The sequence below is a fragment of the Colossoma macropomum genome, unplaced genomic scaffold (genome assembly GCF_904425465.1).
Source record: "Colossoma macropomum unplaced genomic scaffold, Colossoma_macropomum, whole genome shotgun sequence".
NCBI classification, from domain to species: domain Eukaryota; kingdom Metazoa; phylum Chordata; class Actinopteri; order Characiformes; family Serrasalmidae; genus Colossoma; species Colossoma macropomum.
This window is the reverse complement of record NW_023494825.1, coordinates 751,356-770,429: the sequence shown is the minus strand read 5'-3', so window position 1 is coordinate 770,429 and position 19,074 is coordinate 751,356. Positions and strand designations below refer to the sequence as shown.

Sequence of the window (19,074 nt, the reverse complement as noted above, 5' to 3'; positions counted from 1 at the left end):
ACGTATTTGCGATTATAATCAGTCCAGCTGGTTTCTCTGATATGTTTAATCTTCAACAAGAACACTAAAAAGTCGTGAAGCTGAAGTCGCTTCTCATTCGCCAGCTTCTCGTTCTAATTGTCCCATTCCACCTTAAATGGTGCAGCACATTCTGACGCCTCAGACACCATTTAAAGTGGAACGGGAAAATTGGAACAAGAAGCTGGTGAATGAGAAGCGACCTCAGCTTCAAGTTTCGTGCTGGAGATGCGAGAAAAGCAGCTATAGCTGAGCTAAAGCTTAAAGCAGAACAAAGTAAGTCCGCGTTTTTTGTTTATATTATATACCTTTAGCCAATACTAGGACATCAGCACATACTGAGACATATTTACAGCCAAGATATGAATTGTTACTTCAATTAAAAGGACATAAAATGTTGTGGCTCCAAAAGTTTGATTTTTGTTAAAAGGACAAATGGCTCTTCTTAACATTTGGGATGTGACCCCTGTACTACACTAATGTACTTTAGTCCATGTTTATAGGTATCTGTGTATCATGCAGTGTCAGAAACAACATAATTGAGTCTATTAGAGGATGTGAACATTGTCAAACATCCCAAACATATGGTTTAAAAAGTACCATACACTCCACACATGGAAACTAAGCCTGATTTGGCTTTGTTGTTTCTGATGTCATGAAAACCAACACATTTGCATATATATGCCTATTCAGCCTACAGGAATTTAGCCCCATCCTTTCACACTGAATTTATAATGAGGGTTGCAGCCCAGACTGCTTTCTGAATAAGGAATACAGGACAGCCAATCAGAGCAGAGCTCATTTACATATACCAGTCTTAAAGGCACAGTAACAAAAACAGCCTGTATAACTGTAAGGGATGAACAGAGGTTGGAAAAACACACAGCTCTTATACGTGAAGCTCAGGAGGAAAAGTAAAATACAAGAAAAATGAATATTGATATATAATATGATATATAATATACCTGATAAAGCGTTTGAAAGCTTAGTGTCCCGTTACTGGGGCTGAGACACAATGGGTCAGGATGGTACTTGAGGTCAGGGACTCATAACAAATGTCTGTTCTTCTGTCTGACCCCAGTGGCCTTCCTGTTCAACTGGATCGGCTTCTGTCTGTCGTTCTGCCTGACCAACACCATCGCCGGACGATACGGGGCCATCTGCGGCTTCGGGCTCTCCCTCATCAAGTGGATCCTCATCGTGAGGGTGTGTACCTGCACTCTGCCACATACTCGCTCACCTTTCTGACCCTGGACGGTCACAGTTTTACACAAGCAGTATAACAGAGACAAGAAGGACTGAGGGGCAGTTTCCCAGATCAAGATTAAACCTAAATCTAAACTAAATATGATCTTATGTGACGTGAATATGATGGTGATTCACAGTTGGCACTGCAGTGTCTTCTAAAAGTATGAAAGTGTGTGTAAACCATATACAGGAAACTGTATTTACTGTATTTATACAGATCAGTTTTACTGTAATGTTTAGATTGCATTAATTGTGTTTATTATTATTTTGTTATTACACTTTTGTTATTATTTTATATATTCCACTGCAAAAAATGGGCCAAGCCCAAAATATAATGGCTTTTACTGGTGGTTCTGGCTGGTCAGAGTCCAGATTTAAACAGTATAGAGAATATTTGGTCTCACTTTAAACATAAACTAGCTCAGCAATGTGTTTCAGCTGTACGAAGCCGTCAAAGCTGAGTGGTTTCAGAACTGACTCTTCTTTCTGTAAAAGACTGTCTGCACATTTACACACTTAACTAACTAACGTAGCGCATTTATTCGTTTAGTTCTTGACCAAAATTTTGTCGTTAAGACCATTAAAAGCTTCAGATTTTGCCCTTTTATATATAATATTGTTTTTATAATCATCATCATTATTATTATTAATGTTTTTACTGTCATATGCAAAAGTTTGACCCCCTGTCAAGTTAATTTTAAACTTAAATATGACATTTCTCTGCCTATTTGCTGCACATTTTCTGTTTACTTCCTGAGTTTAACACATTGTAAACAGGATATGATCATTTAGAAGTTTAACAAAACGTGCAATTTGACTAGGGGTGCTCAGACTTTCGCATGCGACTGTATAATGCAGAAGTGCTTCACAGCAGTCTAATAGACAAAATAGTGCAAATAATAAACCTGAAAACAATAAAAATAGAAATTAAGAGGCTAAAGCAATATAATAGTAAAGGAAAGCAAATTAAGCAAACAAAATAATAGTAACAGAAATGGTGGAAACAGTAAAAGCATTAAAGTTGAGTTAAATTCAAGGCTTTGAGTCGTATGTAATGCTATAAAATTAGATGATTAGTTGGAGATGCTGGAGCAGACAAATGCCAATCTGTGCAGGATGGTAGCAAAGAACACTGACCTATCATTTCCTCTGTTTGATATTTCAGTTTTCAGAGTATTTCACTGGATACTTCAATGGACAGTACTGGCTCTGGTGGATATTCCTTGTTCTTGGTAAGTGTGCAGCGCTGGCTCTGTTCTGGGTATTGATTTTAAGTCTGGTACCCAGAATGCTAATTCATATGGGTTCACATAAAGGGGAACTATGTTTGTGGAAAGGGTATGCAGAGTTAATCACCAAGCACTAACTCTGTTCTGGGTATATATGGGTTTATAATTCTAATGTTGTAAAAGCCAACTCTTATATTATGAAGCATAGAAGAGAAGTTATGTATGTATAAGTTGTAACTTTTCTGGGTATTTATTTTTAAGTCTAGCACCCAAAACGCTAATTCATGTACTGGTTCTAATAAAAGGGAACTATGTTCTTGGTAAATACTTATATAGCGCTACTATGGTACGGGCTAACTTCTCTGGGAGTTTATTTTTAAGTCTAGTGTCTTACACTCTAGTTTACGATACTGGTCGAATAAAAGGGAATTCTCTCTTTTTTTGGTGAGTGTGTTGAGCTGCTATGCGAAGCACTAAGTTTAGAACCCAAAATGCTAATTCACATCCTGAGAAGCTTAAACGGAAACTCTGCTTTTACACCAGTCATCCTTGTTTCTTCACTCACTGTCCAGTTTATCAGCTCCACTTACTATATAGGTGCACTTTGTAGTTCTACAGTTACAGACTGTAGTCCATCTGTTTCTCTGATACTTTGTTAGCCCCCTTTTACCCTGTTCTTCAGTGGTCAGGACCCCCATGGACCCTTACAGAGCAGGTACTGTTTGGGTGGTGGATCATTCTCAGCACTGCAGTAAAACTGACGTGGTGGTGGTGTGTTAGTGTGTGTTGTGCTGGTGTGAGTGGATCAGACACAGCAGTGCTGCTGGAGTTTTAAACACCTCAGTGTCGCTGCTGGACTGAGAACCAATAACATCCAGGCAACAGCGTCCTGTGGGCAGCGTCCTGTGACCACTGATGAAGGACTAGAAGATGACCAACACAAACTGTGCAGCAGCAGATGAGCTATCGTCTCTGACTTTACATCTATAAGGTGGACTGACAAGGTAGGAGTGTCTAATAGAGTGGACAGTGAGTGGACACAACTCCAGCAGCACTGCTGTGTCTGATCCACTCGCACCAGCACAACACACACTAACACCACCACCACCACGTCAGTGTTACTGCAGTGCTGAGAATGACCCACCACCCAAATAGTACCTGCTCTGTGAGGGTCCATGGGGGCCTGACCACTGAAGAACAGGGTAAAAGGGGGCTAACAAAGTATCAGAGAAACAGATGGACTACAGTCTGTAATTGTAGAACTACAAAGTGCACCTATATAGTAAGTGGAGCTGATAAAATGGACAGAGAGTGTAGAAACAAGGATTTTTTTAATGTTATGCCTGATCGGTGTATAAGTGTGTGCAGCTAGTACCCAAGTGGGAAGCATAAAAGGGAACTAGGTTTTGTATCAGTGCTAAGCGCAAACTCTGTTCTGGGAATATCTAAAGTCCTAAAGGCTAATTCCTATAGTGGTGCACATGAAAGGGAACGCTTCAGTGTATGTACAGAAATGGGTGCTAAGCAGCACGTCTGTTCTGGGTATTCCTCTTCGAGTCTAACACCCTAAGGCTAACTCTTGTGTTGGTAAGCATAACAGAAACGAATGCGCCAACATTGTTCTTGGAAGGCGAAGGCCTGCGCTAAGCTAACTCTTTCCTTGGTAATTATTTGTAATGCTAATCCTCAGGTTCTTGGTATGCACGCATGTTTTTTGCAGTTGTTTGTAAGGCAAAGTCATTAAAAGCTAACTGTATTCTTTGGCCCAGTCCCACTTCTTCTTTTTTACCCCTACCCCTTGTTTTCGAGTGTCAGCCTAACCTCTAGGAACTGAGTTACAGGGTAGTGGTTGAAATCCTCCCTCTGAAATGGGACCCTCAAATAAAAAGAGCATCACTTCATTAACAGCTACCAGCGCTGCTCTGTAGGCGACCCTGCCAGTCTGCAGTGACAGCAGAGGAGGGTAAAGTTCAGCTCCTCACTGCTGGGCTTTAGTTACATTTAGGACATCATATGATCTTCAAAGAGGGGGCAATTATTTATTATCGCCCACCCCTAATTCTTCAGTGATATGAAGCTGAAGGCTGATATTCTCCAGATTCTTGTTTGAATGTTCCTATTCCACCTTAAATGGTGCAGCAGTTACATTCTGGCGCTTCAGGCGTCAGAACTGCTGGACTATTTAAGGTGGAATAGCCAGTTACCAAGACATCAGTGAACTGTAAGTGATTTTTTATGCTTGTTATGAAGAAAACGACCAAAATACACTGAAACAATACTAAACTAAGATAATACAGTGGTTATTGTCATTTTTAACGGAGAAAATTCTCACATTTGTGGGTTTCTTTGGTCTCTTGCTCAGCCGTCTTACCAGTTTTCCTTTTTTTTTCATATCACTCTGTTTGGAGTCTCTGAAAAACCTCCGTTTGGAGGGTCATGTAGCCCCAACACTTCGCCCTACCCCTCTATCTCAACAAGAATTGGGACACCCTACCCCTAGACGCGAACGCGCAAAACGGAGGGCTAAGGGCTGAGTGGTAGGGGTGAGGGGTGAAATGGGATTGGGCCTTTGTACCGCTGTAGCTAAAGCTAACACTCTCCAAGTCAGGGATTTAGCATTCTGAATGGAGATTTTCTATTGAAAGGAAAGGACTAGTCCAGGACTAGGCTTAATCCTTGACCAGTAAACCCACCATACACGTTCATGTGTCCATAACTATGGGCACTGTGTTTTTAGGCCAAAATGCTAACTGTGTTTTTAGGCCAAAATGCTAACTGTGTTTTTAGCATTTCTTTAGTTAAAGCTAATGCTGTAGGTGTTAAATGCTGAATGTTGGGCTAAAGTGCCAAATCTGTCGTGAACTTGTTTAATGTCAGCCATAAAATGCATTAACAGATGACAGTGTTTGGGAGGGGGACCTGTATGAAGGCCCAGGTCAGCTAATTGCTAGTTGCTAGAAAAGATGGCATTGTGATATAAACTTGTGCTCTTTTCTGTGCAGCCCTCTGCCGCCACCTGCTGGCGGCCAGTGTGTACAACTCAGCCATCCAGCTCAAAAACTCAGCACTGTTGATATTAAAGCACCGTTATTTTTTCATACTGACAGACAAATTATAGATACAGTGGATGTTCTTGAATTACACCAAGCTTTTAATAGTTTTGTACACTCTTTAAAAAGACGGTTCTTTAGTAAAGACAGTACATCTTTACTAAGGAACCCTTGAAGAACCATCTTTTTGAAGTGTGTATGTTTGAAAATGGCCTGGAAATTTAGTTTATTTTGACCATCACCACATGTTTTTGTGAGTTTTATCTTAACTGAATGGTTCTTTAGAAAAAACATGGTTCTATATAGAAACACGAGCCCTTAAAGAACCCTTTGCATGATAAAAGTGTTCCTTGCATCATGAAGAAGTTCTTAAAAATGTGCTGTAGATGGTTCTAAATAGAATCCTTCTGAAAAGCGTTCTGCTATGTTACAATGTCAAGCTTGTAACAACAGAAGAACCCTTTTTGGTGCTACATAGAACGTTTTTCAAAAAGATTCTATATAGAACCATCTATAGAACATTCTCCATCAATCTGAGAACCCCTCCATGAGGCAAAGAACCCTTTAAATCATGCAGAAGTTTCTTTGAGTGTTCATGGTTCTACATAGAAACATTTTCTTACTACAGAACCTTTGAAGAACCATGTTTTTTAAGTGTGTATGTTTGAAAATAGCCTGGGAATTGTGTTTATTTTGACCATGACCACATATTTTAGTGAGTTTAATCATGACTGAATCAGTTCTAACTGTGCATGTTCTCTGCAGGTCTGCTCCTGTTCTTCAGAGGCTTCGTCAACTACCTGAAAGTGCGGAACTTGTCCGAGAGCATGGCAGCTACTCAGAGAACGCGCTTCTTCTTCCTCTATTAGAGGTGAGAAAACACAAAAAAGCATAATTAGACCCATGTTTAAATTTAAGAGCTGAAAGTAAAGCAAAAGTCTGTGCACCCCTGGTCTAATTCAGTGGTCAGTGTAAATACGTTAAACATCCTCTACAAAAACACACTTCTGCACATTTTGATACACAATTACTTATTATTTACTGAATTTGACCTCCTGGGAATAAAATAGAACATAAAATGCGGCATGTGGAAAAGTTAGGGTACTTTTTATATTTGATATTTCGTTTTTTCCCAGTATGTTACCTAAACATTTGCAGAAAAATGCCTCAGTAGAGGATGTTGACCTTTTTTACCATCAACAAAACATGGAATTTGACCGGTGCGCCCAAACTCTTACACATGACTGTATACAGACATATACGCAAAAACCCTCAGATCTTTTGAATTATTTGTAAGATTATGACATACATTCAATTAGGTGGTTCCAAACTTCTGACCCCCCTGTAGATGCACATACACAAATATATCACGCGATATAATTTTATATTTAGATATTAGATTTTGATTTTATACTCCAGGAGCCATATTACAGAAACTTACTATCTTTTGTCTTAAGATCTGACAGGTCAGGATAAGATTTTTTTTATTGTACACAAACTAGAAGAACCCTTTTTTGGGTGCTATATAGAACCCTTTTCCAAAAAGGTTCTAAATAGGTTCTAATAAATTTACATTCTAAATAAATTTACATCAATAAATGTATTAATTCACCTCAAACACATTAATTTACTTGAATAAATACATTAATTTACTTCAATAAGTGCATTCATTTAAATACATTCATATACATAAAAATGCATTGATTTACCCCAATAAATGCATTAATTTGCTTCAATAAGTGCATCAATTTACCTCAGTAAACACATTAATTTACCTAAAAAATGTATTAATTTACCTCAATAAAGGCTCCTTAATAAGTACGCACCTTAAGCAATTTCACTTTAAATGCATCCCTAAACTTTGGGTTGGAGGTGCTTAATGAGCAGCTAACGAGCAGCACAGCAGAGCAGCTGTTGAACGCGTCTCACTGGCTGATCTAACGCCGCGTCCCAAACCACACACTTCTGTACTTCACCTACTACACAAATGAGTGCACTTCTAATGGTGCTGCACTGTTTTACACACTATTTAGTGAGCTAGTATGCAGTTTGGGATACAGCAGAAGAAACACAGTAGGAAATCTCAGCCATTTAGATTTCAGCTCTCATTTGTTATCACTACAGCAACAAATCAAATAAGATCATTCACATATACCAGTTAATTCACTTTAAACATGAGATTTCAACTGAATATCTCCCAAAAAATGTGTTTATGGCCTTTGCTGAGTCACTTATGGCTTTATTTCGTAACAAACCACCACCGAGATCGGACATCATCAGAACGCTATGAATTACTGATAAAACTGACTTCATTTTGCATTAATTTGGTTTTGCGCTCTCTCTCATTCTCTCTCCGTCTCTCCCTCTCTTTCAGGGTCGCTTCCCCAAACATTCCTCCCTCATGTGAAATTCCCTGATGATTTGCAACCCGTCAAATGAACTGGACCGGATCCCGCCGGGGGGAGAAGAAGAGGACAAAAAGAAGAGAGAGTATCAGCTCTGCCAAAAAAAAAAATAATAATAATAATCCCTCGTTAAAGTGTCAGAGGAACTGGTGCATCAAGTCGGTACATGAGTGTAGCTTCACCAAGTTAGTGTTTGTCTGCCTTTGACAGCATCCTTGTATAAAAATTTGAGCTAGGTTGGAAAGTTAGCTGTAAAAAAGGACCTGTTTTAACGTCCCATTAACTGCACGCAGAAGAACTCAAGCTGTGGGTCTTAAAACATAGTAGAGAAAAAAGAAATGATATGCAGCCGAGACGTCCTATGCAATAGTGCTCTTTCAGATCAGACATTAGCAGCTCTTTACGGAAGACGTGTGTTTGAATTCAGGACCTTGGCGACTTTGCAGTATTAAGATGCACTGATGTTCAAACGTTTGGAGTCACTGTTCAGATCAGTGTTTATATACAATAATCATAAACCAGTAAACGAAAGGTACTTTTAGACGTCGCCGTTATTTCTGCAAAAACCTGACGTTATTGAACGATAAATGAGTTACTGTTATATTCTGTATATGATCTGCTTATAGGTATTTGTTATTATCTTTCTGGGGGTTTGATCAGTTTATTAGAACTTCATTTTGGATGTTGATTTTTATTAAAACTTCATTCCAATTTGAGTTATATAAGTGTTTCATTCTGATATTTTTTTTTCTCAGAATTTTATTCTGATAGAAATTTTTATCAGAATTTCGTCCAGATATTAACCTTATCAGAATTTCATTCAGATTTCAAATTTGTTAGAATTTTGTCCTGATATTAATTTTATCAGAATTTTATTATGTTAATTTTGTTAGAATTGTTAGAACCTCATTCTAATATTAATTTTACTAGGACTTTATTCTAGATATTAATTTTACAAAACTTGACTGTCATTTTATTAGTGTGTTGCCCTGGATTTAACATTTTTAGGAGTTCATTCTGGATATAAATTTTTTGTTAGAAATCCACTCTTTTCATTTTTTAAACATTTTTCTACTGATTACTTGTAATAACATATACTAATATATCAACATCATTTTATACATTTATCCGTCAACATAGTGGTTTTATATTACTGAAACCATTGATTCCAAACGTTTGAACGGTCAGCGTACCACGTTAAGATTTCCACTCATGATGTGATCGTGCAGATGAACTTTTGCCAATGTTAGATCCTTTATTTGTACATTTGCTGAGAATTTTCTGGTGTTTTCTTCTTAAGCCGTTACTAGTTGAACCTCGTCCGTTAGCGATTAGGTGGCTTCTTCATGACGTCAGACTGGAAGTGCAATTTGCGATTTATTCCGATTCATTTTGATCTCCTTTGCACCTTTTGTTTTTACTCTGTCTGTTGTTCGTTTTACCTTTTTATAGATATAATCGTCATCGGTTCCTCATGAAATTGTGTGAATTTGCTCAAGCTGTGAACTGGGATTAGCTCGGCTCGGAGATCTTAACTGCCTGAACGCCGCCCGCTTCGTTCGCTCGATCACTCGATTGCAATCTTCAGCAATATCAGTGTTTAATAACGTAATTAAGTGCATGGTTAACTTTGACTGAAGCCAATTTAAAGAATATTAATTACATCGGTTAAATGAATCCTGAGAAGATGCAGTTATTAATTATTCAACGTGTGTAAAACGATGAACCTATTTTTTGTGGGAGATGGTGATTTTTAGGTATGCTCTGGTTTTCTCAGAGAGGAATGTTGTGCTATGTGTTTAATTCTCTTGTCTTGCAAAATGCCAATAAAGTTCCAAACAAACCCGGCGTTTCCTTTGACCTTTCTTTGGGGCTTTCCAGCTTTGCAGAATGCTAATGCTAATGCTAACCAGGGGCTGTGTTTCAGCTGTTGAGAAATTAGTTATTATACAGTTTATCAGATGAAAGTCATTGTGAGTAGGAAGTGACCTCAGTATCCCCTGAGCAGTCTTCTGCTAATCAGTGAAGGCTAGCGCTAGCATTGAAGCTTAGCTGTTAGCTTGGCAAAAGATGTAATATTATCAGAGAACTTGTAGAGAGGAGAATTTCCACTCTGCAATATCTTCCGGTTTTCTCAAACACTAGAGGGCGCTCCCGAGTGAGTCCAAAATGAATGGGTTGATGTGGAGCATTTGAGCAAAATCATAGTTTATAAATGTTTAAACATTTTTAATGTGAAAGAATTCAATAATTTCCTGAACAGCATAAAACATTTTAACACTGCTGTTATATTTTTAAGAGCTTTTAAACTCGAGTTATAGGAGGAAACTATTTTAACTTTTCGTTTTTAGCCATTGAGCTCCATTCACTCCCATTCATTGAGGACTCCCTCGCAGGCGCCCTCTGCTGTTTAGTAGTCCTGTTTTTGATATAACCGGGGGAATAGGAAGTGGCTCCTCATAAACCGGCTCTGATATTATTTATTTAGATTTTACACTATTCCATTAAAGTGAATGTGTACCAGAGCGTAACACTCTGGTTCTTCAGCCTCCCCAACATCAACCCAACCCAACCCACCCCCTCCAACCTCTACACTTACTCTGTCATAATAAACATTTAACCAGCGCCTTGTTTACATCACTTATGTAACTCCTTTCCGGTCAGCATTTTTTTCCCCTTTGGGCCCCTCAGACCATTCACAGTGCGTCTCTCTCTCTCGCTCTCTCTCACTCTCTCTCTCTGTCTCTCTTCCTCTTAGTCTCTCTGTATAAGTATATTTTAGTGTTATTCAGGTTTTAATTTGAATTTAAATATATGAGTATTTATTAAAATGGTTTATTATTTATGTATTTGTAAGCATACATTATTATTTAAAATTATCCATTTAATATACTGTTTATATAGTAGATTATTATTATTAGTAGTAATAGTAGTATTATTGCATGCATGTTTATTTTGTGTTTTATATTTTTTTATATATATATATATTTTTTTTTGTGATATCTCTCCCTCTGCTGTCATACCTTGTTGCTAAGGTAAACAGTAGTGGGAGAAACCTCAGCTGACCCTGAGGGTCTTCTCCGCACTCATGGAGGAATTCTTCATTTGGACGTGAGAAGCGATGAAACTTCAGGTTGTTCCTTAAAGCTGCTTGTTGCCTGGCAACACACATAAACACCCATCCTCCAGAAGAAATAACAGCAACCCAGCAGAAAACTACTTCACTGAAAAAACAACCAGGTCCATAAAGCCCACCAGTACTGACCATGTAGAGGGATGCGGGGAAGAGGGGAGGGGAGGGGGTGCTGAGGGGGCTACAGTTCCCCCAGATTTCAAGATTGTTAAACTGCAACTGTTGTAAATGCTAAAAACAGTGATCTGAGTAAGGCTGTAAAAACATGCTGCGTTGTTTAAGCCCAAGAGCCACAGTGAGTAAATAGCAGCAGCTTCAAATAAGTGATACAGTAGTATATTTAACCAATAAGCCAATCGAGTTTGTGTGATACTGTGATTTTATCACGGGGAAGGGTGTTGTTAGGCACGACGTGAAGCAGAGTAAACCCTCCTTCCCCGCAATAACATCACTGTAACGCATGGCCTCGAGTGGATTACTGCTTTTATAAAACAGCAGACAACATAAAATATGACAAATCGCATAATTTATTATTAATAATAATAAACATAAACAAGTATTCTGCCAAGAAATGTAGTTCCTTTAGAGTATGGTATTGTTGCAAAGCAACCACAGACTTCTGAATGAGGATAAGAATGTTTAGTTTCCCATCATTGTATATATTGTGTTCATTTCATTAATTATTTAATTTTTTTATCTTATTATAATGAAAATATCATAACACAGCACAGTTTAATGCACCAACCTTCACATTATAAGTACTTTTTGGTCACCAAATTACTACAGTGACAGCAATGCTAATCTCCATTAGCACCTCAATGCAGTTTCCAGTCTTATTTAGCACCAAGCTAATGGCGTCCCTCCTCCCACACTGTGGCTGAATCTAGCCTCTAGAGGGACACCGTTAGCTTCTATATAAGACTGGAAATCACACTGAGGCACTAAAGGAGGTTAGCATTGTTGTTGTGGCTGCCATTTGATGACTACAAAGTACTTATGAAGGGAAGGTTTGTGCATTAAACAGTGCTTTATTATCATATGTTCATTATTATAAAATAAAAAGTTGAAATGTTCATAAAATAACCACAGTATATACAACGACAGGTGGCCAAACACTGTTCTGACCTCTTAGCATCCTCTACAGAGAACAAGCTTCTGCACATTTTAATGCACAATTTCTATTTATTTGCCATGTTTAGCATATTGAAGAAAAAAAAAATAAATAAAAAATGCCAGTATTAATTGCAAAGCCCAAGTTTTATGTTTGTTTTTTCTCCAGTATTTTAAATCAGTAAATAAACAGTAATCATGCATTAAATTGAGCAGAATTACTGTTTACTTCACTGTGCAGTGGATGTGTTCACTTATAAACACTTAGAAAATAAACAAATACATACACCAGGGGTGCCAAAACTTTTGCAAATGACTGTACCAATCAGACTGACACATAATCATATTCAGGGAATTAGAATACTTCAGTAATTGTACTTTGTTAACATACTTTAGTATTGGAAAACTTTGTACTTGCGTACTCCAGTATTATTAGAAATTAGACATTGAAAACGTCAGTACTGTATTTTACATTTCAAAGAGAAAAATCATACTTTCTACCCTTTATATTCTCATTTAGACCTTCAGAAAACTCCTCCCAAATCTTAAAGTCCAGCGGCTTTTTCTCTTTTTATTTTTCTCTCATCAATCAGTGAAGTTTCCACGTATTTTATTAGGTTTTTATTAAAATATCCATTCAAGAACAGAGTCAAGGACTAGTACCACCTATTGACATCATCACACACCAAACAAAGAAAACCCATTTACATTTACATTACATTTACAACCCATATTCATTTAGTCATTTTTTATTCTTCTACATAATCTAAAAGTGCCAGATGTTGTTTACACTTTGTCCAAATGATCTGATGAAGGGACCAGTAGAAACACTCCAAAATGACTTATAATAAAATTTAATTCCATTGACTTCCATTGGAAGTTGAGAAGTTTTTTCCTTCTCCTGTAAAATCACTTTTATGTAAATATGAGGTTTAAATCCAACAGCAGTATTTACTTTTTCCTTTTATAGACTTAAATTTGTTTTAATATGGATACTTTTACTCAACTGTATCTTCGGTTCCGTACATTTACTTATTTTACATTTTTCATGTGTCTTATTTTTGTCCTCTAATGTCATTTTATGTACAAAAACAGTGATGATTCATGTTTACATGACAATTTTAAACCTCACTTTATCTCTTACCATTAAACAGCCTGTTTTGTTACTGTGCCTTTAAGACTGATTTATGCAAATGAGCTTTGTTCTGATTGGAACTCTGGGTCTGAAACACTCATCATGACCTCAGCGTGATTGGACGGGGCTAAACTGCTGTAGAATTAATAGGTGGATGTTTCTTTATGGTGTTACGCCACAGTTTTGGAACTCTAACCGTGTTTATATGTTACATTAAATTCATATTTCAAAAACAGTAAAGACTTCTTTATAATATGAGCCACTAATTAAGGTTTGGATACAGTGCCTATATTATTTTCACTTAAGTACAGTTTCTCTGTACTGTTTACACCTCTGATTACATGGTAACAGGTTAGGAAACAGGTTGTGCGAAGGGAGAGTGAAGAACTGCGCCCTCTGCTGGCCGAGTTCAGAATATTTTGAATCGCCAGTCTTTCAACCATAGGTAAAATTTTTCAGATTAAAAATCAAGTCAAGCTTTTTACAACCATAAAAGCACAGCAGCTACAAATATGATGTAACAACAGTCTCTCTCTCTCTCTCTCTCTCTCTCTCTCTCTCTCTCTGTGCCTCTATCTGACAGGGTTAATCAGTTCTGATGATGAGCAGCCTCTCTTTGGCCCTGTTTTCTCTTTTTTTCTGCTGTAGATTACTTCCGATAACCGTGATTTGACCCCTGAGTGACAGACAGGCCCCTGACCCCTGAGTGACCGACTTCCAGGATCATGAAAACACTACAGTACATACACTACAGACTAAAAGTGTGGAAGTAAGCAGTGAGTTTATATCATTTAATATATCATTTAAATTCTTGTTTTCCTGGAACTCCATCAAGTTATGTCAAGTTAGTTTATGTTTTTCTTCTTCTTCTTTTTTTTTCCTTCTTATTTTTCTTTTCTTATTATTCTTGTCTGTTAAAATATCAACATCAAACCAGTTCCAAAACATTCAGTCTGATCAGGAATGGTGGGCTTGTATACAGCTTTTTGACTGGACATACGGTTTCCACACAGCAACCAGTTTTTTTTTTGTTGCTAATAGAAATACAGCCTTGTATCCGCCTGGGTTACCATAGCAACCATTTAGCAACACCCTAGGAACAACCTGCACACCATAGCAACCATGTAGCAAAACCTTAGCAACCACCTGGAATATCTCAGCAGCTGCCTAGCAACACCCCAGAAATCACCAGCGATACCACAGTGGCCATAGCAACACCGTGGCAACCACCTGGAAAGGGATAGCTTTCATTATGTGAATGAATGAATGAATAGGAATGAAGGGCAGAACTTTCTGGCCAAAAGTTTGTACAACCCCCTGATGTCACCATGATCGCTAGCAACACCCTAGCAACCAATAAGGATGCCAGATTTTTGTCTGTTAACTCCTTCCACAGTCTTCAAGATATCAGTACATTCAGTCCGATCAGGAATTGTAGGCTTTTTTTAAAGCTTTTTCATTGGACGTATGATTTCTGCATAGCAACCTGATTTTTTTTTTGTTGCTAGTAGTTTGTACACCCCTCTGATGTCACCATGATAGAAGTACAACCTAGCAACCACCTGGGACACCACAGCAACCATGTAGCAACACCCTAGAAACAACCTGTAAAACCATAGCAACCATGTAGCAGAAGCTTAGCAACCAGCTGGATTACTTAGCAAACGCCTAGCAACTTTCTAGCAACCACCTGGAAATGTGTACCTTTGATTACAGGAATAAATGAATCAGAATGAATGGTCAAAAGTCTGTACACCCCTCTGATGTCATCCTGAGAGCCAGCAACACCCTAGCAACCAACTAGAATACCAGGAATTTGCTGTTAGATGCTCATTAAAGGTATAACTAACAAAAATAACACAACAAATACAAAAGTTGTGACATTTTTCCTTTTATAGTAAACAAAGTTGTTGGACATAAATGGGATAAACGTGTTGCTGTTCATTATTAGCCGTTTTTTATAGAAAAACTAAAAGAAGTAGCTGAAATATTTACGGCTGAGTATAAAATCTTGCTGTAATTTTATATGAATTATTTTTTACTCGTAAGCTCATTGAAACAAGTTTACCATATGAAGAGTGACTGTTGTGTGTGCAACTGGAACCTGTTGGGACAGAATGTAAAATGAATGTCAATATTATTAATTATATAACTCTATAATTACAAATAAATATATTTATTTAATAAAGTATTAGTAATAAATAATAAAGTATTATAGTAAGTTTGATGTATAGCTTAATAACGATAATAAATAACAGACTTTAACAAAGAATGGTCACTTTGCTGTGAACTGTGCTTCTTCTGAGTGGCCCTAGCTGTGGAGGCCTGGCCGCTGTCCAGCGAGAACAGGTTCTAGGTGAAATGAAACCACCCGGCTGTCGCCAGGGAAACCGCCAAACAATATTTGTGTCAGGATGTTCATGTTAGTGTATTGTGGGATATTTGATATAGACAGTAAAATGCCTCTGCAGCTGTCCTGAGAAAAGCACGCCTGTATTTCTGCCCTTCTTTCCACTTCTCTTCTCAGAGTGTGGGTCAACTTCAGTAACTGGCTGATCATGTCGCCAAGAACTTGTATCATATCATATCGTTTGTGTTGTTATGAGGCCTGAATTAAAAAAGTCGTAGATTCTAATGCTCACAGTATCTTAACATAGACAACAACAGTAGCAGCAGGTCTTTGTCTTTGTTTATAGGTAATAATGTCATTCAGGGTCAGAAACCACTTATTCAGGTTTATAACGTGGCGAATGTGTGATGATTTAGGCACATGGTTCGTACAATCCCTGATAGCACGAGGATAGTGGACCACTGTCGGCCCACTGACGGCAAAGTTGGTGGTCCAATGGCGTTTTGCTCAGCATTTTCCAGGCGGTCCACTGGTGGTTAAGCAGAGTAATAGACAAAATTCCACCTATCATTTTCCACTCACAGTCAAATTTACTCATTTTCCTTCCTCCTTTTCTTTAGTTACACTTTGTAAATGAATAGTTTAGTAAGTAATTTTAATCTATTACAGCATCAGCAACAACATTTTCTACAAAATCATTTTATATCAGGCCTAGTCATGATTTATTCTCTCTCTCAGTTGTTTGTAATATAAGTTTATTCTCTAAAATAGAAGTCTGTGTGCATTTAAAACTTGTTTGTGGAGATACAAAGCTAGTTAGAGCTTGTATGCAGGGCAGTAATCTGGGTGGTCCGAGGGTGGACCCGCAGTGGCGTACAGTTAGTGGGGTGCTGACCTTATCAAGCCAGCGGACCGATATATGCTTGCTATCTGCACTAGCATGCAAAAGCTTCCATTGCTTGTTAGCTACATTAGCCTCGTAGCTCCAGTGCAAAAGCAAAGAAACAAACTTCAGACACTGAACGTGTTTTAGCTGATTGGCTACGGTTGGAGGGAAAACTGTGTAAAGCTGATCAAATGGATGTTTAAATAAGCAAAACAGTAACTTTGATTCTCTTTGAGCTAAATGGTCTGACACTAGCGCTAACCTTCACTGATTAGCGGAGGGCCGCACGTCACACACAGTTGGGGTAGGTTTCTCACTGAACTATTCCTTTGAGATCATGGTTTTCTGCTGGGCTCACCTTGAACTTTTCATAAATGGAAAATTATGAACAGGATGAGAGTTTATAAGTTTAGATAAGTTTAAGTTTGGGTCCAATAAAATATCAGGTTTGGCCTGATTTTTTCATGTTAAACACTGGGCTTGGGTCAGGTTCAGGTTTGTTTTCTACTGAGTGATATGTTTTATTCAAAGAGCCTATATTGTAATGTAGTATAGTCTATAGCTGCATTTGGAATCGCTCAGGTGTTTGAGGGATGGAGTTCAGCTGTACATCAGTTTCAGTCGCTCCAGGGATGATGAGGGGGTGTGTTAGGTTGGTGAAAGGTCAAGGCAGATCCTTCCTCCTGCTTGTTAGGCTCCCTGAAGTGTTATGTTATGTACTTTTTTGATTCTACAAGGGGAATTTGTTATTTTTGTAGCAGCGGTAGCAAGAGGAGCTTTAGTGCAGTGGGGCTAACAGTTGATCAGAGGAGGGTGGACTCGTGTTGGTGTATTACAGATGTATAAACTACCAGTTAATCCCAGAGTGACATGTTTTTCACTCTGTAAAACTCTGTAAAACCATGTCTGAGATGTCCCATCTTTGTTAGTACATTCGAGCAGGTTCAGGATACACATTTGTCAGTATTAGTCAGGCTTTTGTTGGGTCGGGTCTCAAATTTGTGGATTTGGATCAGGTTCAGGCTTGAATTTCGTGCCATGCAGATCTCTGATCAGTTTACAATTCAGATAATAGTCAAAACAAACAAACAAACAGGGTCATTGTACTGGTCACTCCCCTATTTACTTCTATCGTAGAAACAAATTTCTAGAATTAAAATGTATTTAAGATTATAGAGAGCATTCAGGTGGGTCCAAACCTTCAACTGCTGCTGTATATAGCCACTATTTTGACGTAGTTTGGCAACTACATATCCGCACACATACCTGAAAGTTTCCTCGCAAGCACTTCAGATCAATTATCGAGTCTCCTTCATGTCTGTTTTCTCCAGGCCTCGACAGATTCACCTCCTCAGATGTGGAGCGATGAGAGTCAACAGGTAAAGTAAAGTGAGTGGATTTCATGTGTGTTTGAGAAATACTGCACTTCGAGCACTCGCTGACCGCTGGTCACACTCATAAACCAAATGTAGAGCTCCCAGTCATCAAACCAGCTAAAGCAGGGTGGACAAATCGAATCCAGTACACTTTAGTACATTTTTTAATGTATTAAATATTAAAACATTAATATTTAGTACATTAAAACATGTATTAAAACAATTTCCACTAGATTCCACTGCACACAGACTTAAAGTGGAAGTATGGAAGTTCAGACAGACTGAAAAACAAACATGAATGTGTGCTTTTTTCAGTGTCAAGTCAAGTGAAGTCAAAGTTTATTTATATAGCACTTTTTACAACAGGTGTTGTGACAAAGCAGCTTTACAGAAAGATCCAGGTCTGAGCCGCCATGAGCGTCGCCAATGGAGACGGTGGCAAGGAAAAACTCCCTAAGAACAACAGGAAGAAACACTGAGAGGAACCAAGACTGAAAAGGGGAACCCATCCGCCTCTGGTCGCTCTTTGTGTGTTTGGACCACTCTTCACCTTTATTCCAGCTTCCATTCTTTTCAGGAGACTCTCTTTCAGCTCCTCAAAGAATCTGCAGACACACCTCCAAAGTTCAGTCTTAGAAGCTGGTTGATCATTTTCTGAAATAATCAAACACATTCAGTGGTGTTGAGGTCTGGACTCTGGGGTGGTCAGTCCATCGTTCAGCTTCTTTGTTTGATGTGTCCGTCTCCTTTTCTCAGTGAGGTTCTTCTTGAACAGCTACACATCCTTTCAGACCCACAGCATTCAGAAACAGAAAGTTGGAATATTTCAGAAGAAGGAAGGATGTCCTCAAACTTTTGACAGGCAGTGTATTTTTATTGTTATAATCATTTTTATTATTATTTTACTAATATTTTGAAACATTCAGGTTCTTTTAAGAATTCTGGCTGCTCTTTCCATTAACCTGAAGCTCCTTGAGCTGATGTGTCGGGCAGTGAAATCTCAGAGCTTCCTATTTGGCCTCTACTTGAACCTTTGCTCTGCACTGAGCCCGGCATCAACATCCATCCTGCCGGAGGGTCAGGAGGTCGGCAGCTGCCTGATGAGGAAAAGCCTGTAGCGTGTAATTCAGGAAC

The 19,074-nt window shown here is 38.3% G+C and overlaps 1 protein-coding gene across 1 annotated transcript in view; it reads left to right on the top strand.

The window, feature by feature from the left end:
- ndfip2 (Nedd4 family interacting protein 2) overlaps nucleotides 1–9,794 on the top strand; it is a 32,926-nt gene extending 23,132 nt beyond the window's left edge. The window contains exons 5-8 of the mRNA XM_036560365.1: nucleotides 1,100–1,224; nucleotides 2,432–2,498; nucleotides 6,311–6,416; nucleotides 7,920–9,794. Of these exons, the coding sequence (XP_036416258.1) occupies nucleotides 1,100–1,224; nucleotides 2,432–2,498; nucleotides 6,311–6,414 (296 nt within the window). The 3' untranslated portion in view covers nucleotides 6,415–6,416; nucleotides 7,920–9,794. The remainder of the gene's footprint in view (nucleotides 1–1,099; nucleotides 1,225–2,431; nucleotides 2,499–6,310; nucleotides 6,417–7,919) is intronic.
- Nucleotides 9,795–19,074: the final 9,280 nt, after the last annotated feature.